This window comes from Varanus komodoensis, unplaced genomic scaffold, assembly GCF_004798865.1.
Source record: "Varanus komodoensis strain SLA01 unplaced genomic scaffold, ASM479886v1 scaffold55, whole genome shotgun sequence".
Classification (NCBI taxonomy): domain Eukaryota; kingdom Metazoa; phylum Chordata; class Lepidosauria; order Squamata; family Varanidae; genus Varanus; species Varanus komodoensis.
The window spans coordinates 2,378,519-2,399,823 of record NW_025336157.1 but is presented as its reverse complement, the minus strand read 5'-3'; the positions used below and the strand labels follow the sequence as shown (position 1 = coordinate 2,399,823).

At 55.6% G+C, this 21,305-nt stretch overlaps 2 protein-coding genes across 2 annotated transcripts in view; one reads left to right on the top strand and one right to left on the bottom strand.

Moving 5' to 3' along the window:
• The window catches only part of MACROD1 (mono-ADP ribosylhydrolase 1), a 251,469-nt gene extending 242,571 nt beyond the window's left edge, over positions 1-8,898 (top strand). The window contains exons 6-11 of the mRNA XM_044448380.1: positions 3,749-3,870; positions 5,942-5,972; positions 6,072-6,145; positions 6,747-6,828; positions 7,543-7,745; positions 8,815-8,898. Coding sequence (XP_044304315.1) covers positions 3,749-3,870; positions 5,942-5,972; positions 6,072-6,145; positions 6,747-6,828; positions 7,543-7,745; positions 8,815-8,898 — 596 coding nt within the window. The remainder of the gene's footprint in view (positions 1-3,748; positions 3,871-5,941; positions 5,973-6,071; positions 6,146-6,746; positions 6,829-7,542; positions 7,746-8,814) is intronic.
• Positions 8,899-9,065: 167 nt separating this feature from the next.
• Positions 9,066-20,897, bottom strand: OTUB1 (OTU deubiquitinase, ubiquitin aldehyde binding 1). The gene is made up of 7 exons (XM_044448606.1): positions 20,808-20,897; positions 16,410-16,471; positions 13,883-13,981; positions 12,851-12,969; positions 12,201-12,285; positions 10,121-10,315; positions 9,066-9,498 (listed from the first exon to the last, which is right to left on the bottom strand). The coding sequence occupies exons 1-7, from the start codon at positions 20,863-20,865 to the stop codon at positions 9,301-9,303; spliced, it is 816 nt and encodes a 271-aa protein (XP_044304541.1). The 5' UTR covers positions 20,866-20,897; the 3' UTR covers positions 9,066-9,300.
• Between the last annotated feature and the right edge of the window lie 408 nt (positions 20,898-21,305).

Here is a 21,305-nt window from a genome sequence, read left to right as displayed (position 1 = left end):
GGGGGGGGGGGGGGGGGGGGGGGGGGGGGGGGGGGGGGGGGAGCCGAAGCCCCTCCACAGAAGCGACTACAGGAAGCTGATTTATAGCAGGCGACGCCATGGCATTTGCACGAGTGATCCATCTTTATTACCAGGGCCAGCACCAGCATGTCAGGGGGAGATTTGCATTTTGATTGCATTTCCCTGGAGGGAGGCACGACCCCGCCTGCTGCGTCTCTGCTCAGGGAAATGAGACCATCCCGCTCAAGATGTTTTGCTAGTTCGTTCATCTGGGGCCAGCCGTTGTACCCCCAACACCTCATTAGGGGGTGCTGGGGCACACAGAAAGCAGCCTGCTGGAGAAAGCTCCATTTCTTATGGCTACCACACTTCTGTGATATCTGCATCCTTTTCTTTCCGCTAGGCTCAGGAGTTCTGCATAGCCTGAAAGCTTGCATACCCTTTCCCTCAACAAGAGCTACCTGCTGGCTTGTGCTCTTCTTAAGAATCATTTTTCTGGCCCATTCTGTAAAAATCTGCTAGCGTTGGCTATTCTGATTGGCAGCAGTTCTACCGGCTCTTGGGCAGAGAAGGGGATGGGGGAAGAGAGAGTCAGGCGTTTCCCAGCCTGGCCAGCCACCATGGGTATTTTCTCAGGGGGCTTGGACCCCAGCATCTTCTCTGCTGTTTTGCCCCACTGCTACTTCCACATGCAGGGAGAACAGGGAGGGGGAGCAGTGTGAAGATCAGAGCGACAAGCCCCCCTCGAGCCTCTTCCAGACCCAAGATGCTGGCACGGCGTGGCCTGTTTATTGAGCGAAAGCTGAGTGGGGGCTCCAGATTGCTTCTAGCAGCAGGACGAGGGCCTTCACCCCGGAGCTGGGTGGGCGGGCGGCATGCCAGGAAGCTGCCTCCGGGCACGCCGAGAAAGCCGAGCTGTCCCCTGGGCCAACGAGTCACTCTCAGGGCTAGGTGGCATCTGGCTGTCGAAAAGCTGAAGCAGCAGTCGGCAAATGACTGAGGATGCGAGGCACCCAGGAAGGCTCTCCGGGGCTTCAAGGGCGGGGGGTGGGGAGGCTGGCAGCATCACACGCCTTGGAATAAGCCCCCCCCCCAAAAAAATAATAGTCAGGTGGGTTACACTGGAATCCCTTGGATTTCTCGAGCCCTCTTCTGACCTCTGGTCCTATTGGAGGACGAAGCGGCTCTGCCAGAGGGCAGCCCTTGATCCAAGGGGCTTAAGTTGTAAGAGGGGAGATTTTGGTTGAACGTCAGGTTCCTGTCTGTGAGACCTGCTCGCGCCCCGTTTCCTCGACTCGAGGCCCCGCTGGGGGAGAGAGCCCAGGTTCTCCTGGGCTGGAGGACCAGCAAGGCACCACTGCTTGCATTGAGTGTGTGCGGCCAGAACCCGGGACCCCCGCCTGGCAGGTTCCTGCAGTTCCCGTCAAGCCCCTTTCTAAAAGCCCGTGGGGGGGGGGTGCTCCGTGGTGGGAAGATGCCTGAGGCACAATCCCAGGCACATCTAGTGCGGGGTGGCTGGAGCCTGGGGGACGAGGCACCCTGGCTCCTGCCTGGGCTGGCTGCAGAGGATGCATGGACAGGCAGGGCCTCCGGAAGGCGGCGCACAGGCAGGGGCCCCCTCCCCGCTCTGCTCAGCCACTGGACAGTGGAGCGCCCACTCCCCCTGGCACCTCAGGCCTGGCCCAAGCCCTCCAAGGCCCCTCAAGGAGAGCGCAGAAGGGGCATCAGGTGCAAGGGCCTCTGCCACGCGGCCTTCCGTTGGGCCCCCGGAAGCAGGCAGCCCCAGCCCGTGAGCACAGGGGCGCTCGGCTGACCGCCTGGCATTTCCCCATGCCGGCTATTTCTTCAGCCACGTAAGGTTTTAATTTTGTTTGAGGAAGGAAATGGCCATTAATTCATAGTTAAATGGGATCGTTTGGCTGGAGCCGTGCGTCTGGGTGCGTTACGCTGCCGCGCAGCCCCCCACAGCCGGCACCAGGGAGCCCTTCCGCTGCAACAGGCTCGTGGGGTGGGCAAGGCTTTTTAATCCATAAAATTGAATTGCTCGCTTGCTTTAATCGTGCAAGCTGCTCTAACGGCGCGGCTGGCCGGCCGGGCTGGGCGGGGGAGCGGCACCGCCGTCCGCTTGGCGATGGCACCCCGTTCTGCGTGTGCAGAGCAGCAGCTCGGTGGGCGTGTTTCCTTTGCGCCACCCTGCCTGCCTTGCGCAAGGCACGTTCAAGGGCAGCAGTTTCGGAGGGAGCATGCAGCCCTTCCAGCCAGGGGCCATCAGACCGCAGCCGCGGCACCCGGCTGGTGGGTTGCACGGGTCGGAAGCGAGCCCCCAGAGCTGGCGAGGGGGCCCACCTGAGCCCGCCCGAGCCCTGCTGCCCGGCGCGACAGGTGAGCGCGTACCCAAGCCTGGGCGGGCGGGCGGGCGGGGGGCCGAAGGCCTCGCCCCCCCCCCCCCCGGACGGCCCTCCCCGCGCCATCTCCGCGGGCTCGGAGGGCGGGAAGTCGCCGCAGGGCAAGGCCAGGCGCGCGCGCGCGGAGGGCGTGTGCGCGGCAACACTCGGCGGCCACGCAGCCTCGCCGCCTAGTGCGCCGTCGCCCCCCGGTGGCCAGCCGGGCGCCTCTTGGCACCCCGCTTTCTGCCGAAAACGCAGGCGAAGGGCCGTGAGCACCCTTGCCGCGCCTGAACCCCCCGCGCCGCCCCCCCCCCCCCTTTACCCCCCCGCCCCCCCCCCCCCCCCCATTTTGCTCCGCTGCCCAGCCTCCCGCCGCCCTCCGTCATGTTGGCCGTCCGTGGCTCTCTCGGGAGAAACCGACTCAACGGGTTTGGGCCCAGTATCCGCACATTCCGTGCATTTAATGACGCGCCCTCTCCACAGCCAGGAGAAGTTGCATTGCAGTGGGGAATTAATACATCTCGTCTCTAGCGCTCGCACGGCTGCCAGCTTGACACTTGACACGCGTGTATCCACTTTCCACACACACACATTCAGGACTGCTGCGAAAGTTTTTCAAATGTCGGTACGTGCGTGTGCCTGTGTCTGTGGGCGTAAGGCAGCCAACTCCCCCACCCCTTTGGCTTTTAAAATAATGCAATTGAAGTGGAGGTATAGCAAAGCCTTCTGCAATACTCTGCATGGGGGATGGCCAGAATTTAGGGCTGTTGTTCCCAGATCCCCTATTTTCTCGTCAACATGGAGGAGGAGAGGCTAAAGGTCCTGGGTAACCTCTTGTTGGGTTCTTATTGCCCAGAGTCCACAGTTAGAGCATCCCTCGTGATACGAACATACATCCTGCGTCTCTACTCCCAGAAGGAGACAGCCTCGCTAAGAACTATTTTGCCGCTCAATTGGGTGCATTACTAAGTGTGCATTTAATAAATAAAAAAGATTGGAACATTTCATATGCGGCTAGTTTAAGCCTGAATAATAGCTTGCAAAGCACCTGGGGACCCCGCTGTAGCCAAAGGGCAGGAATGTGCACGTTTAAAACCAATAAAGGAAAATAAGTCATTGTCACTTAATAATTTATAAAAAACCCGCCTAGAGTAGATTTGCAAAATAACCCTAGTTCTGCCGGCACGAGGAGCAATCAGCTTGCCAGAGCCGCTCCTTTGAGAGTTAGCAGTAAAGGGCCCCACTTCAGGGGCAGCGGCTCCGTTCTCGCCACGAAGTCATACGGAAACCACGTGGAGGAATTTTTTCCTGGCTCTGTTCCCAAGCGGTGACCCCCATCCATCTCCCTCTCGCCCTCACAGTCGTCATTCACACAGTGGGACCGATCGCACAGGGGGATCCCAGCCCCGCGCAGCAGACGGACCTCAGCAACTGCTACAAGAACAGCCTGAAACTCGCTGCAGAGAACAAGTTGCGAACTGTGGTGAGTGGACGGCAGAGGGGCTGGGCCATGTGGGGGGATGCGACTGGGGGGGGGGATGCAGAGCAGCCATGGGGATTGCACCCCAAGAAACGAATGAGCTCGTGCGAAGGGCGCTCCCTCCTGCAGGGCAGACCATGGCTTTTGTGAGCAATGCTGCAGGTCAGCCTTTCCCAAAGTGTATTTCATAATTCGTCTTGTTGGAATTGATGGCACATGTCAATTTCAAAGGAAAAGGTCTACCTGGAGAACAAGAGTCCTGGCGGCTGCAGTCTCCAGACTTCCCTTGCATAAACGGAAGACCTTTCCCATTCCGGGGCTGTTTCCACATGCGTTCCTTCATGGTTATTGGGCACAGCCGGATCAGTTTCTCAGGAGACCAGGGTGGGTGGGGGGAGGGAGGAACTGTCCACCAACAAGCTTCCTTCGGATCAGAAAAGCTTTTGGTTCTTAAAAGCAAGTTACTAGGCCCTATGGATGCAAAGATGGGCCTGCTCAAGTCCGAAAGCCACACAAATAACCGAGCAAGGTTTCCTATTATTCAAGGTCTCTTCACAAAGCAAAACTTAGAACTATGAAAAACAAGAGAATTTATGCAAATTGGCTCACTGTTTCCATGCGGCAAGTAGCAGGAGTCCAAAATCACATCTTCCAGTGGAGAAAACACTCAGGTAGTTAGGGCTTTAGTTAACACCAACTTTATGTGCAGAAACTGAGTGACTTTTTCACAGCACAAAGATGAACCTACCATTTTCTGTAGCTCCAGTTAGTGATCAAAACACAGCTAAAAATTGGTGACCCTCAATTAACTGGAGCGGAGGGAGGTGGTGCACAGCTTGGAGCACGGGCGGAAGGAGGGGATGGCAGGAAATTATGTTCTCTCTGTCAGCACGCTTGCTCGTGCCGCCGCCAAAAAGAGAGAGGTTGGAACATCACTTTGCAACAAAGCATAAGTCGTCATCGCCAGAGGACCCGGAGGCTTAAAAAGGAAAGTTGCCTCCAACATTAGGCAAGGGAGGCTGAGCAGTGGCACGGCAAAACCTCGTGCACTACGCAGCCCATCCTCCACGCCTCCGTGGAGGGGTCTGCCCCATTCGTGAGTACTCAGCAGTCAGATGTTTGCATCTGAAACAAGAGCTTAAGTTCATGAAGGTTAATTGAATTTAACAGCGACTTCTGCTCAAACAGAAGGATTTTACATTGAAGGATTTCAAATTTCAATTGTATGACTTCCCTGCTCTGTAATTGTATTACATACATTGGTCATTATCGCTGCGACCTGTAGCTAAAGCAAATTCATTTAATTACCTGCCTAGCTTACCTATTAGCTACAATGGCCGAGATCTCCATCTCCATCATGTTCCTGTGGAATAGCAGAGTGGCCACTTTCCTGCGACACTGGCCAGAGGCGGGACACTGGGGCCGATGGGCCCAGTGATGTTCCTGAGGGGCAAGAGAAGGGGTCTGGCCGAGCGAGGGGGACAGGGCCCGCTGCAAAGAGTGGGAGTGCGGGCTCAGCTTGAGCACTTTGCTGGGAGGAGAGGAATGTTGGCGAGCGTCCTCCCAGGTCCTGCCCCATTCAGCAACTCCTGCGCATGGCTTCCCCTTCCACAATTCGCTCCCAGCAGGAATGCTGGGGAGTGAAGTCCAGGCCTGCTTTCTGCCCACCCATGTTAGGAACCCGGAGGATCGGTACCTGTTAACTGAAAGATCGCGGAGGGCAGTCCTGCAGAATGCGCTTTCTGCCCAACCTGAAAAAGAAAGCAAGACTTCTGCAGAATGTAAGCCGCTTCCCCAGGTCATGCATTAACAGGGCTTGCTCTTCTCTCCCCTTGCACTCAGCTGTGGCCTCTGAGCAGGTGCCGAGTTCATTTGTCACTGCCGCCACGAATGAGCCCTCCTCACCTCTCCACCCATATGTCGGTCCTGGCTGGCCGCATCGCAAAAGTGGTCAGGGCACTTGTGCGTTTGAGCGCCGTGCTAAGTAAGGAAGGACATCAGTTGTGCAAACACAGAGCCAGGTATACTCTCACATGTACATTCACGCTAACGGCCTTCTTTCTGTGCTCCCCAGGCCTTCCCCTGCATTTCCACAGGCGTATTTGGTAAGTGCCAAGCAGGGAAAGGAGCAGGGAGAGGGCCCAGCCCTTCCCCGGAGAGGCAGAGCGAGTCCTGTTCTGAGGCACAGTGCCTCTTTTCCGCAGGCTACCCCAATGATGCTGCTGCCGAGATTGTGCTTAACACGTTACACCAGTGGCTAGAGGAGAATAAGGAGAAGGTGAGACGGGGCAGCTGGCGGGGGCGAGTGGGCCTGCGGGTCTGGTTCCCCCAGGTGCCTTCTCGTTCTGTACGCTGCACTGTTCGCGACATACCAGAGTTGAGCACGGAGCAGTTCTGGCATCGCTAGCCAAAGCTCCGGCTTTTCCAGCAGAAGATCCCAGGATCTGCAGCTCAAGTATTTGAAAGCGGTAAGAGAGGAGAGGGAGAAACCTCGGAAAAGGGATTCCTCTGATGGATGGCAGAATAGCCAGACATGGGCAAGTTCCAAAATGTTTGAAAAGTGCTTGGAGGTAGGAGTGCATGTAATGGCCCCAAACAAATGCCAAAGATGGCAAAGGAGGGAAAGAGCAATGGCTCGGGCGGAAGGGAGCCACGAGCAAAACACAAGTCAGAGCAAGATAAGCTGGTTCCCCATGACTGGCTGGGGCATGCTGGGATTTGTAGTCCAACACATCCCAGCTTTGGGAAGGCTCAGGGACAGTTTTAAGTGTGGGTCACACCAGCTGCAAGCACCACCCAGAAGAACAAGCCACAGAAAAGGCGGAAGTGCAGACCCTCGTGGCCCTTCCGCCTGCCTAAGAGCCGCCTGTCTCGGGCAGGTGGACCGACTCATCATCTGTGTCTTCCTGGAGAAAGACGACGAGATCTACAAGGAGAAGATGCCCCGGTTCTTCCCCGTCGGTGAGTCCCTGGCAGCACCTCCCAGGCGCCTTTTTCAGAAGGGTGGATGTTTCTGCTAAATTTCCTGCGGACGTCTGCAAAGCTCCAGGTCTTTGGGGTGTTGGCGGGGCGAGAGGGAGACACGCCTTGGAAGGGTTCTTACCTCTCCCTCCTCTTGTTTCCAGCGTGACCCACAGTTCTTGGGCTCTGCAGGGGTAAGAGCTGCCCAGCAGTGTGTGCAGTGCGAAAGGCGGCGCTTCTCTTAACGGCCGTCCTTGCCTACTAACGTGCTCCTCCTTGATCAAGTGCCCATTTAAGGAGGGTCAGATGGCATGAGACGTGTGGGATCCGTGCTGCGTTCTCTTAATCCTGCTTTTCTCACTTGGATGCTGCTGTGAAGGCTCCAGTTCTGAATGCAGTGGCGGGTTGGGGTTAGAAGTGGCACACTGGACCCTCCTCCTTTGTATCTTCCCCAAGCCCCTCACTACACACTTGCAAACCCCCAACCCAGGTCTCTTCAGACGTGTGGGACTACCACACCTGGCACCTCTGGCTGGGGGATGCTGGGTGGCACAGGCCAACACCGCCGGGGGCTGCTGCAGGGGCTGAGATGCCCCGGCACACGCGTTGGAGGACTCGCTCTTCGTGCAGATTCTTTAGGTGATGCGGATCATCCTGCCGGAGCTTTTAGGAAGTGGAGCCTGCTGACTGACCGTTCCGTATTTCTTACACCAGATCCCTGTGAGGGGCCCCCGCCCCCCCCGCCTCTGAGCCTGCTTGAGATGGGCCCTCCCACCCCCACCAAAGCAGGAGCCCGGAGGACACCGCATGCGTCGGGCAAAGGCCGAGGAAGATCTGGGGGGGAAGCGCCACCACACCATCCGAGACTGCGGCACTCTGGAATAAAACCATGCAAAAGCAATCTGGCTGCACACCGTGTAGGACTCGTTTGGGGTGCAGGGAGTGTGGAAAACACACAACTGGATCGTTCCAGGCCACCTACCTGGCTGCACGAACGCTCCGTGGCGTGTGCTGTGGGGGAGCCTGATCGGCCAAGCCGGCCCCTTGTTTGTCCAGCAGGAATGGGCGCTTCCCTGCCCAGGGCCCCCGACGGTGGGAGACGCAGCAGGTGGGTTCTGTGGGAGGCTGGCAGCCGCCCCGTGACTAAGACCAGCCCCTGAGCCAGTGTGTTCTTCTCCAAGACCGTGTGCCTAGCAGGACTCGCTCTTGCTCCCGCAGCGGCCTGGAAGCCGCTTTTGGCTTTTTTCAAAGCTATACCAGAGAGAAGAGGCTTCCCGCTCCAGCCGCTGGCCTGGGCGACACAAGAGCCTAGCCCAGGATCTCCCCTTCCGAACCCCGCAGCCCCACCCTGCAGGTCTGGCATGCCCTACTGGGCATTCTCCAACTGCCTGGGCCCCAGGCGGCTGCTCTCGACTCAGGCACATGTGCATGCGAAGGCTCAGGTGCAGCCAGCCGTGATCCACATCCCAAGGCCGCGCGCGGTGAAGCACTGGAGTGCAGAGCCCCCTTTTCCTCTCTCCTCGCCAAGCAAGCCATGTTGGGGGCGGGGTTCCTGGAACCTCCAGTTAGCGGCTTCCTGCTTGGAGAGAGCTGCTCAGCGAAGCTCCAAGTCAGCAGCCATCAGGGGCGGTGGGGACCCCTGCCGAGCCCTTGGCCACAGCAGCCAAGCGCCCACTGCTGTCCTGGGTCGCAGGTTCTGCTTGCACATCAGATGGGAAGGTCCTCCTCTACCAACACATCTCAGCGTTTGCTTTTAAACAGTGCAAAAAGCACGGGGGAATCCTAAGCCCAGAGGCCGAGCCGAAAACCTCCTAACAGATTCATTCTGCAGCTCAGGAATGCAAAACTGGCAAGAAGCCGAAAGCAAAAGCGAGGATGGGGCGGGGGGGCAAGTTACTGCCAGGAAGCAAACCTTTGCAGAAGCAGTGAAAAGCCCGACCCACAACTGGCTCAAGGCCCTGGCCCTCCAGCCCTCCTCATTTCCAGGCCTTCGCTGGACCCACCTACCTCCTTCCAAAAGTTACTCACTGCAACGCTGAGGGCCAGAATCTTGCCACGCAGGGGCTCTAAGGTGCTGGCGGCACTCGTGACTGGCTCCTCACACTGCCCCCTTGAGAGGACCACCAGGCACGGATACCCGCACGCACCACTGACTGCACACGCCACTTTCCTGCGGCGGGGAAGGAGGCGGTTCTACCCCAGCATCACCCAAGAGAGGCTACAAGTGAGGAAGACTCTTTCACCGGCATCCCCTTTAATAAAACACAGAAGAGTGTTGTGAGTGTCACAACAAAGGAGGGGGGAAAGAAAAAACCTCTCACGACGGGCCAAGTGAGCGAGGTGGCAGCAAGCGGATCACCATGTACAACCACAGACGGACGCTGCCCGGCAGGTGGGCGGGGGACGTGAGACGGGGACCGAGCGCGCGAGAGCAGAGCGGAGGAGAGGAGAGGAGAGGAGAGAGGCTCTTCTCTATTTATACAGGATGTCGTAGTGTCCCGGTCTGTACAGTAGATAAACTTTGGGCTCCGAGCCCTCGGGGAAGATGTGGGGGTTGGTGGTGCCGCCCTCGCCCCGGTCCATGTACTCCACCTGGATGGAGACGTTCAGGGCTTGGGCCAGCGCGATGATGTGGATGTGGTCGCTCTCTTTGCACATGGGCTCCACCTCCTGGAAGAGAGACAGGGAGGCACAGGGCAACGTTACCCTCCTCAAGCGCTGCCGAGAGGCAAGAGAGCAAGGTTGAGCAGTGCTGCCCCCCCCCCCCCCCCGGAGAAGGCCTGTCCAAACTAGGCCCTGCTCGGGATTTCTAATTCTCTACTGGCCACCAATCATGAGGGCTAGAAACAGAACTTCAGGTTGCTGAGTGTGACAGCCAGAGAGCGGGCTGACTGGGCAGTAACTGGGCAGTGCAATCACACCACCTGGTGAGGCAAAGAGGAAAGGAACGTGCCTGAAACTAATGCCTGGCGGGCAGCCCTTTGCTCCGCAGCACCCGAATCTGCCAGCTCAGCGCTTTACTGACAACCTCCTTAAGAATTTTTTTTAGCCCCAGGAGGCTGGAGTCCGAGGCACCCTGTGGGGCTCTCTAGTTGCACAGAACTGATACGTATGAGGACTTCTAGGTTCAGCTGTGGTGGGGCTATTCGCCCAAATCAGAAAGGCCATGGTAAAAGAGCTACGGAAAAGGCCAGGAAGCTGCCTAGGAGCCCCGGCCTTCTGGGCCTGCCTTCCATCCTCGCGTCAGCTTAGCTCCCTCACCCCACCCCGCCTCACCCCACACACGCCTGACCTGCTGGCAGAACTCCTTTATGCTGAGTCCCCCTTCGATGAAGTGCTCGAAGAACTTGTTCTCGCGCTGCAGGTACCCGGAGGTGAGCAATCGCAGGTACACGACCAGGTAATCCGAGGTGCTCTGGTCGTTGAAGGAGGCCAGCAGCTCCGGAACTGTGATCTGCTTCTCCACTTGCTCTATCAGGTCCATGAACTGTTAGGACAAAGGAAAAGAGATGCCAGCAAGGGGTCGCCTCCTGACCCACCCAAGGCCTTCCTGCCCGCCCTGCCCTTCGCTTGCCAACACCCCCGGTGGGCTGTGGTGCACCACCCTGCACGGTCATCTCCCCAGAATGCCCTGCGGTCGCATCACTGCAAGAAATGCGAAGTGGCAGCTGCCTGGGAGGCACCACTGACCGCTACAAACGCAACTGGACAGGCATTCGGGGGCACCGGTACATTTAAGAACCAAGAACCTCACTGGAAAGGACACCCCTAAAAAGAGCAAGGGACCAGAAGTTATTTTAACTACGTATGTGCCACTTAATATTCTAAGATTTCTAAGAGGGTTACCAGAAAAATGCAAAGAATGCAGTGTAAAAAGCAATGCAAAACCGTAAACACGTTACAGGCGCAATCCTAGAAAAAAGGCCCGTAGGTGCCAGCATTTCCAGACCAAAGGCTGCAACCGGAAAAAACACCATTCTATTACAAGCCAGGGAAATCCTTAGTAAACAGGAGCATTTTCAAGGGACATTCACGTGTCTGCTTCTCAGACCGGGAGAGCCGCCCAGCAGGCGGGATGCCACTGGTCAGAAGGCGTGTTCACATGACGTTCGCTGCAAGGGGAAGCTTTGGAGAAAAATGGCCAACGCCTAAAGGGTGTGTGGTGCGAGGAGAGAGAGAGTGGGGAAGTTCTTCCCAACTTACGAGTGCAACTCAGTAACTGGGCACCAGGCACAGTAGAGTCTTTCACACTGACGCACAATTGATTTACAAAATCCACTGCCACAAGCTGAGAGCCGCTGGCTTAGCAGGCTATCAAGGGAAATCAGGCAAGCGCATGGAGGATGTGAGGTCTATTGTGGCCAAAAGCCATGGCTAGATAGAACCTCCGCGTCCAGAGACTGTCTACCTTTAGACAGCAGCTGCTGGGAAGCAGCAGCTCGGGGCTTTCCCAGGCGCAATCTGCGGGGGTGAATTTCGGGGGGGAAGCCCATCCTCTTGCGACAGGGGCCATAAATCTCCCCACCTCGCTTTACAGGCCTGTCTCATCACAGGCACCGAGTTCTGGTTTGCCCCCGATTAGCTGTTCTTAGCTCCTACGGTTTTTAAAAAGTATTTGTTATGGCTTTGTATGTCCCATTTACGTGGGGGTTTAGACTTGTGCAGACGGGATGCTTCCATGGCAAAGCTTTGCAGCAGGCCCTTTGTCTGTGTGTATTTCTTGCCATCTGCAGTAAGCCTTAAAAGACGGGTCTGATGCCTGCCGCTGCTAGTATTCAGTTCAGCACTCTGCACTGGCTGTAGCTGAAGGGGGAGCGGAGGGGAGAATGCCAGAACCTGAAAATAGCCCCAGGTCTCTGAACACTTAAGAGATCAGAAAAATTCCCTCAGCGCTGAGCTGGCGTCTTTGATAACCTGCACTTGACAGGGGTGACACGATTCAAAGGACGCGCACGTACCGGACAACAAGAGGGATGAAAGAACGGGCAGCAGAGGGAAGAGACGTGAAAATGCCAGCACCCGGGACCACATTTCTTTTGGCAGTAAAGGGGAAGGTTCTGAGCGCCTCAATATCACCTCAGTGCATCTTCTTCAGTTCTACAACACTACCGGTTGGCGTTTAAAAAGGTTTCTATAGTGCCTGCCATAAACAGATGCAAGGCCTACGATGAGAGCAGAGGAAGCGAATTTCCCAAGGTCATCTCTATTCCCTGACTGGAACCTCCAACTATACCCCGTACTCCTCCTACCCTTTCCTTCAGGCAGCCTTCCTCAACTGCAGCCCCCATCGCTTCAGGGAGTCCAACACGACTGGACGGCACTGGGCTAGGGAACGCCGCCTCAAGGCATCCCTGTATCTGAGCAGGCCTTACCATGTTGTGGAAGTCCTCAATGGTGAATTCCGTGAATCCCTGTGAAACTAGTACTTCCTTGCTTTTGGCAGCTACTTCTTTGAAGCTGTGTGAAACGAAGCACAAATACCACCGGCGTCACGTCCCTGCAAGCGCCGAGGGCTCAGGCTGCAGGAGCTGGCAGGAAACTGCCACCTGCATTACATCAACATTTTGGAAAGCCCACCGCAAAACTAGGCTTGGAGCAAAGCTGATCAGAATCTGTCCCTCTCACCTTTGTGGACTTGCACTCAGGCCTGGCCCAGGTTTGCAAAGCAAGGCGAGCCAAGCCAAGAGGAAGCCTGCAAGGAAAAGGTGCACAATGGCAACCTTTTCCACACTGTGTGCAGGGAGTCTTAGGGCTGAAGAGCTTAAGGCTAAGGGGGCAGGATAAAAATCGAACGGACGGATGGACGGACAGCTGCACGGAAGAGGGACGCTGTCTGCATAGAGCGTGGGGCTCAGTTCCTGGCGAGCGCCCCACGGACGCTGGGTGTGCGCACCAGGAACCTGGACAGGGCTGTGAAAACGTGGAACAGAGCCTGGGAGCCAACCAACCCACGCTTCCCAGCCGCAACAGGGATGCTTCCACATCCCTCACCCGACCCTCTTCCCTCGGCCCCCCGTCCTACCGCTGCAGCTCCTTGCTGTCCTCCAGCAGCGCCTCAAGGTGGGAAAAGCCGAACGCCCGATAGAAACAGTTGCCATCTGGCCTCGTCTTCCGGATGAACGAATACTTCTTCAGCAGATCCTATGCAGGGAAGGCAAAGAGAAGCAGATGGTCACCTGGCTGGCTCGGGAGCCAGCAAAAGCCGACGCGAGGAGCTGCCTGCCCCGCGTTCATGCCACCCCCATCGCCCAGCCACAGACTCCGCTTTGGAAGCAGGCTGGAGAGCAGCGCGCTGATGCCCTGAAAAACCGCGGAATCACCCTGCTTCGAGCCAGGCCTTGGGTTCTTGCCCACCCCTCAGAGGCTCTGGTGGGGCCGTTCTTTCAAGGCAGCTGTCCCACATGGGCAGTGCAGGGGCGGGCCTGGGTACGGCCTTTGCGGGGCATCCTCCCAGGCACCTCCTTGTCTCGCCCTCAGCTCCACTTAGTACAGCAGGGCACGAAGGCAGCGGCCCTCCCAGCAGCTGGAACTCTGGAACTTGGAGCGCCACTGCGCCCACACGACTAATGCCAGATAAGCCCCCTTCCCCTGAATCCCATCCACGCCAGCCTTCCCCACCCAGACAGCCTCTGGATGTGTCGGGATGCCAACTCCCATCGTACCCAGCAACGGGCCTGCTGGTTGCCGCAGGCTTGGCCCCAGAAATCCATCAACAAAGCTTCGGGGGCTCACTCCTCCGCTCCTTCCCCACAGCAACCTGCTGGTCCTCCTGCCTCTCGCTCCGGCCCAGGCAACGAGGCTGAGAGGAGCAGTGGCGGCAGATGCCGCTGCCTGGCAGGAAGGAAGGAAGGAAGCCATCGCGATGATGAGACGCAGGGCAAAGTCAGCAGGGGGCCGTGCCGGCGGGGAGAGCGAGTCACGGCCAGAGGAGGCCCGCCGAGAGGGGCTCACCTGAGGCCCTCCCCACCCAGAGGGGGCACGGAAGCCCCGTGCCCAGGCAGCCGCTCTTTGCAGTGCAGGCTGGACAGTGCAGGCAGCCGCTCGTGGCGCTCACCTTGATCTTCTGCTGGTAGACGTGATCGTCGTCGGCATACTCTTTGTACAGAACTGTCAGTTCCATCCTTTCGGAGACGAGAGGATTCTGAACGGCAATCTGCGAAAAACAAGCTGCGCTCTGGGATCTGGGGCAGGGGGAGATGCCCGCGCCACGGCCTGGTCCAGGGTGCCTGCCACAGAACGGCCATCCTTCCTGCGCCAGCAGCTCTGTTTCTACACGACTATGACTTTTACACAGGGGCGAGCGGGGAGACAGGTAACAGAACACTAGCAATTGTCAGGAATAACTGATTCCTTCAAGTTGACACAAACACACTTGTCAGCTGGGGAATGCACGCCCATCAGCTGAGGACCTGAACTCAGCAGGGAGAATGATTCTTTTGAATCATCGGTTTTTCTGTATGTTTTTTAAAAAACAGCTTATTTATCAAGCACACCTTAAAAGACAAAATATTTTAGATGCTACTTGAAGGTAATATAATCACAGGAAAAGCACAAGTGGGGCAAAACCTTTTCTAGGACCAGCCAAAGTCCTGAGCAAGCTTCTGAGAGCTCCAAACTCAGCGTCTGGCTGGGTGTTGCAGGGGGAGCAAAGCTGGGCAAGGCTTCACAGCCCTGGAGCCTGCAGTCAGTTAACAGTTTTCAGACGCAGCATAGGAGGAGTAACACAGACACAACTGAGTTAGTCTCCCTTGGCACAAGATACATTCTGGGACACTCGAAGAGGCTCCAAAGCAAGAACTGCTATTCTACCTTGAGAATACAGAATCTAGGACAGCTTCTCCCAGTGTGACACACTCCAGGTGTTTTTATGATTATGTTTCCATCCCAGCTTTCTTCCTTCTCAAGGGAGGTCACACCATTCTCCTCCCCACCTCAGTCTTATCCCCACAACAACCACCCTGTGAAGCAGGTGGGGCTGAGCACTGGTGACTGGCCCAAAGTCACCCAGCATGCCCCATGCCTGAGTGGGGCCTTGAACCCAGATCTCCTGCATCCCAGCCTAGCACTCTTAACCTTGACACCACACAGTTTTTGGACTCCCGACTCCCATCACCTGGCCATGCAAGCCGGAGGTAGTGGGAGTCGTAGCCCAACAAAACTGCAGGATGCAACACTGAAGAAATGTCAGGTATCGGTTATTTGATTTTGCTTCTAGCCCTAATCAGAACTCATGGGGGTTCCTTGAGAAGTCAAAACAAACCAAACCACCATGACAGTTTTTGCATTAGCAAGACCGGAGATTAAATTTAAGTTTTACAGACATAATCTCTGAGCCCTCTACTGACTTGGGGCCTGCCTTCTGATGACAAATAATGAACCGGGTGCAGAGCCAAACCTTTCAGGACAAGTAAGAGGATGCATTATCAATTGCATGTGTTGGACAAGCTATAATCATCTGGCTGGCCAGACCCAAACCACAAGGACATTCATTTTCACATCAAAGAGGAACACTGTTCCAACCAGTATCTACTGGCCCTTGCTGCTGGCCAGTCCTGGGAACAATTTTGGAGAAAACAATCAATTGGAAACCCTTAATTTCACATGTGCTCTCCTAAAATTACGTATGAAATTATACATGTTGTGGAGAATGTGGAGATGTTTTTCTCCCTCTCCCGTAAGACTGGAACCAAAGGGGTCATGCTATGAAGCTGAATGCTGGGATATTCAGGACAGATCAAAGAGCTTCTTCCCAGGAGGCCAGATCCAGCTGCGGGATGTACCAGGTTCCCTGGCAGTTTTAAAGAGATCAGACAAACTCATGGCTAACCGTAGCTCGTATTCGCAACGACTGCCATCTAATTTCAGTGGCTGCACACTAGGAACATGAAGGAGCGGCAGGTGCTGCTTTCGTGCTCTCCGTTAGCTCCCCAGAGCATTGGGGGGCCACTGTGGGGACAGACTGCTGGACTGATCAAACATGGCTCGATACTCGCTTTCCTGATACCCCTGTGGTGAGGAAGGAAGAGCCACAGATTCCAGGTGATGTTCCTGGGTTCAGTTTTGTTGAAAACAGGCCCAGTTTGGATGTTGTAGTAACCAACCCTGTGTATGCCTGGGCAGAAAAAGGGAAGCTGGGGCAGGATGCTGGAACTGTGATATAAACCATGGCTTACTGCAGCAGACTAAATCAATTCCTTGCCCAGGTCTGAGGAAGGCCACCCCAGCTGTGATGCAACTGTGGAACGTCCACCCAGGGAAGAAGCAGCCCCGGGTCAGCGCTGCCACAGGGATCATCATGTTGTCAAGACAGGCGAACAACTTAGGGTCCTATGTGTGTTTTGATCTACACCCCTTAATTCCTGACCACTGGCCACCCTAACTGGAGCTTATGGGAACTGCAGTCCAAACCAACCAGAATGCACCGGGTTGTCTACCAGATCCTAGGAGGAAACACTAGAAGGGGAAAAACTGGATTCGGGGGCAGTTAGAGTCCACTTTGCTGGAGAATTAAAACAAACAATTACAGTCATGCAGCAGCAACTAGGCCAAGCAGGCCAGCCTTGGTGTCTCCAAGCACTCACCTCCTGCTGAATTCGATCTTGCTGGGCCATTATGGCTTCATCGTAGGCCAAACAATTCACTCCTGGAAAAGAACAGAACAATGCCATTGAGCGGAAGGTCCCTTCACACCAGCTTGATCTTGTCAGTACTTTACATGTTCTCTCAGCTGCCTGTAATAGATAAACTTGTTGTTCTAGGATATATCACAAAACAAAATTGAACTTAACTCCCTAGTTCATAAGGCTTGGAAATAAAATGGCAACAAAGCCAGAGATCAAAAACAATGCAGCAAACTACAAATGGAAAAAGAGGAGGAGGAGGAGGAAAACAAAGATGCCAATTCATTACCATTTTTAGCTCTAATGGATTTTGAAATCTGTAGCGCATTCATACTTCTATTCTTAAATATAGACCTCATTCCATCATACGGAGCACTTCAGCTATGAATGTATCATTTGATATACGCTTCACACCTCAGCAGGCCACGTTTTCAGAAGAGCTTACCCGTCAACTCCCAGGCCTGGCCTCACCGAAAAAGGAAAAGAAAAACCAGAAAGCTGCAAGGAGTGTATTGAAAGGCACGCTGTAAGCTGCACCTCAGCTGCAGCCCTTCCGCTTGCAACCACGCTTGCGAATGGGGCCCCCAGCACTGAACAAGTGGTTCACCCCCGCCTTATTAGCATGCCAAGCTGCACTGAGAACAATGCTTTCCCAGCAGTGGATGCCGTCAGGCCCCAGAGGGGTCTCCATTTGCGTACGCAGACTCCACTACTGCAGAACCAGAGTCTGTCTGTCTGTCTCTCTCAACACGCACCACACGTGCATCCCGAAATGCAGCCCATGTGGAAGGGGGCCTGCTTTGCAACACAGTCAAATGCTTCCTCCAGCATCATCCACTCACAGCAGCTTCAGCAGCACAGAAAATCAGTCTGGGGCCATTCCATATCATCACATCATCATCGGAGCCCAGGATGCAGGGATGCTACTGCAGTTCGGCAGGGACAGAGCACTACCGCTTCCCCTCCTGCAGTCAGGACGGCAGGCTGCACATGCCCCCCCCCAACACCCCTCCCTCCCTCCCTGGCCACAGAAGTGTGGAGAAATGGGGCATGCTCCACCTGGGACTTCCCCCTCCAAGACTGGGTCAGCCAACACTCCACTCGGATACTTGGACGAGGTTCATTCGAGAACCTCGGAGGACAGAAGCCACATGCAAGATGCACCGGAGAAAGGCCAGAGCAGCGTGTTTTTTCGTGTGCAAACTAGGTCACACGGCTGCCATCGCAACTCCAGCCGGCAATCCAATGCAGCACCAAAGGAGGGTAACTGTGTACTTCTAGGACAGGCTTTCCCCAGATGTGTGGGACTACAAATCCCACCCTAACCCAACACATCTGGAAAGCCGTTCTCGAACCTGGAAAAAGGACCATGGTACTTCGTGACAGGCAGCAGCTTCTTAGATCCAGCAGGAAGAAGGTAGGGAGCCTTTGAAGGGCCTTGCTTTCTTCCACAGGCCCAGAGTTTCAGCAGGCAACATTCTGGTTTTGATTTATGACAAGGGAGGTACAAGCAGAGAATAAAGGAGCAAGGCCACTCACAACCCAACACATCTATGCTAGGAGGAGGCTTCCCTCCCCCAATCTTACGGCTGCAAAGCATTTTATGGGGCCTCTGCTGAGAAACCTTCAGCAGCATCCCTGACTAGGAGAGATGTTGTATTAGCAGGAGAAGCATTTCCTAGCCCAGAGGTAAAAATGATGGAGCAAGCTGAGCCCACTTAATTTCTGGGGGGGGGGGCATTCAAAGGCACAGGAGTGGGGCCACTAAAAAGTTGGAAAGCAGGCCCAGATTCAGCTGCCAGTTGAGGTACTTTGTACAATCCAGTCAAACCTGTTTTTGCAAAAGGGAACAAGTAGGTAAGCCAAAGGGGAGCTGGGGGAAACCATCAGCACAAGAAACCGGTGGACAGAGAGACCGGGAGACAGCACATTGCACTGCAAGGCATCAAGTGGACTGGATACCCAGTCAGCTGGCAGTGCCCAGAAGCAGGCAAAATGTCCTTCTTGTCGACGTGCCTCCAAGCCCTCCTTGCAAGCGTTCAGGTGAGCAGTAAAGACCTTCCTTTCTAAAGCTGCCTTCAACAGAATCTGTGCGGCACAAGTGGCTGAAGAAACTACTTAAAATAAGAGAGATGCAAAATCCATCAAGGGGGAATTCCATTTGATGATCTCAAACACAGCTGACTGTGTATTTCATTCACTGCTCACGTGTTTATTTTTTAAAGATACTGGAATGGCTGCACACAGCAGAGGCAGCCTGGATCCCAAGAGGATGGTGACTTGGTTCAGCGTAAGTTAACCATTCTTCATTAGGCCACGTTCCAGTATCCCGCCAATATGGCAGAAACAAATGAAGTCTAGCATACTGCGCAAGAACCCAACACTGTAAATGGGACATCGACACTCAATGGCTGTGTGTATTAGAGGCAGCCAGGGGCAGAAAGATGCTGCATACAGCATGAAAATAAGCATGCCCAAAAGTCTCTTCACAGAGCCACAGTCTCCAGCAGGAACATGGCATTTCTGGCCTAGCATCACCAGGGAAGGCCCTAGAATAGTAAAGGGGGCACAGGAATGGGGGAGCACAGACAGAGTAGGCAGATGCGCAAAAGGAGCCCTCCACTCCCACCCCCAGAGTAGTCGGTGCTGCAAAAAATCAGATAAAGCTGTACATGCCATGGAAGTAAGGTGCTGGAACCTTCCCCTTAAATTTTTCTGCTTGCATCAGGGTGCTGTGAAGTGGCCAGAAGAAAAGCTAGAGGGCCAGGAGAGATGCTGCAGACCCATTAGGCAAAAAGTACATGCTGAAGGTCCGCAGATCCGTTTTATTAAAAAAGCTGTTGAGTAGTTCGTCGTTCACAGACCATTACAGTAACCTTGTGTTTTTTTAAACAAAACTGACTAAAAGTGCATAAGGCCAGCAAGTTCAACACTATTTGTTTAGGGCTCAGTCAAGACCAGGATTACCTCTGCCACTAACCGTGCTAAATTGGCAGAGCGAGTATAAGATCAGTGAATGCAGGATTACCACCACAATGAATGGTCTTCATGTATGCATTCTGCAAAGAAAACTCACAAGCTATTCCCCCCCTCCTCTCACGGCTAGTTGACCCCACTGTATGCAGTTTGCATCCATTCACTTTGCCCATTTCGCCGAGCGTAATACTCCATGCATTTGGCATATGGACTGTAGTCCACACAAAGCATTCAACACAATACATCTGCAGGCCTCTCATTGTCCTTTGCTATTTTCGTTGGGAAAACCCACATGGCCACATCAAATAATCACCTATGAAAACTAAGATTTCCTGGGAGAGCGAGACTCTTGAATAACACGATCTTATGCACGTTTACTCCAAAGTCAACCCCACTGTGTTCAGTGTTAAGTATTTGAGCCCTGATATGCACATGGATGAAGTTGCGGTTGGTAAACCTCCCCAACACAAGTCTAGCTAAATTTACTAAACAAACAAACCCTCCCACAATGCTCAGTCATCCACATCCTAAGCTCCTGCTTTTTTCAAATTATGCTGCTTTTGGATCACCTTACGAGCACAACTGGACACTTGCATAGTACAGACTCAACAGTACACTATTTTTTATGAGGCTCACTATTCAGAAAGTTTGCCCTGAATAGCCACCTTTATTCGTCCTTTTAATGCACACACAGATTGCACCATTAATAACGACCAAAGAGAGATGGATTTGGGGTTTTGTCCTCTCCCAAGGAAGGAGGCAACCTGTCTGCATTCCAGGGCTGAAAAATTTAATTATTTCCCTTTCCTTGGGGGTGAGAAGGAAAACCAGCGCGGCGTCTCGGCTGGAGAGATCCAGGTTCGGCTCTCCGCTCAGCCACGAAGCCCACTGGGGGTGGCTCCTCGCAGAGCCTCGTCTACCTCGGGATAGTTGTGGCAGTAAAAACGGAGAGAAACCGGGGAGGACTGTATAAGATGCTGTCGTCTCCTGGGGGTGGGGAGGCGAGGTATCAACGTCGTGGACAGGAACACGGAGGAAAAAAACAAGGGGCTCTGCCAGGAAAACCCGAACATCGGCCGGGCCGGGCCTCGGGTTCCTTCCTCCTCCTCCTCCGGGAAGGCGCAGGCGGGGAAGGCAGGGGCGCCGTCGCCGCAGCGATCGCGGGCGGAGAGCCCTGCTGGCCCGGAGGGCGCGGGCGCCGCTGCCAAGGAGGCCACGCGCCGGCGAGCAGGCGGGCGCCCGCCCGCCCGCCCGCCCGGGCAGCCAGGACGGGGAGCGCCGGGGAAGGGGCCCGTTCCCACGGAGACGAACGGGCCGCAAGGCGGGGACGGCGGCCCGCCCCCCGCCGCGCCGGGACACCGCCGGCCCCCGCCCCTCCGTTACCGTCCGTGTCCCCGCCGAGGGGCTCCGGCTGCGGCTGCTGAGGCTCCTCCGCCGCCATCTTCGCGCTTGCGACGCTGCGAGGAAGCGCTTCCGGGTGCATCGGGGGCACCGGAAGCCCTCCTCCTCGCCCTAGCAACGGCGCCCCCTCCCAACCCCCGCCCACACGCGGCGCGCGACTCCCTCCAGCGCGGCCTGTGACGGCATCGCCCCGCCGGCGGCACGTGCCGGGCCCTGCGGGGGCCGTCAAACTCGGGCTCTGAGGGGGGCCAGGTGCCCCCGCCCTCAAGATCCGCCACAGGGCCTGCTTCTGCATGCGGAAAAATGCCGCCCCTGTCCAGGGTGGGGTGCTGGGGAACCCCAAAGCCCGCACATTATTCATCTTCGCAGAGGAGGAGAAGCAAAGCCGGGATTGCACGGGGCAGCAGTTCTGAAGGCACCGGCCGTAGGCGCAGAGAGAGATCCCTGGGAAACGGTAAGCGCGCAGTGCCAGCAGCATTT

Excerpts from the sequence above, each read along its gene's own strand:
- OTUB1 (XM_044448606.1), bottom strand. The coding sequence starts at position 20,865 with ATGGCGGCGGAGGAGCCTCAGCAGCCGCAGCCGGAGCCCCTCGGCGGG. Across the intron at positions 12,970-13,882 it reads TCTACCAGCAGAAGATCAAG|GATCTGCTGAAGAAGTATTC; the intron begins GTGAGCGCCACG and ends TTCCCTGCATAG. Across the intron at positions 10,316-12,200 it reads TTGAGGACTTCCACAACATG|TTCATGGACCTGATAGAGCA; the intron begins GTAAGGCCTGCT and ends TTGTCCTAACAG.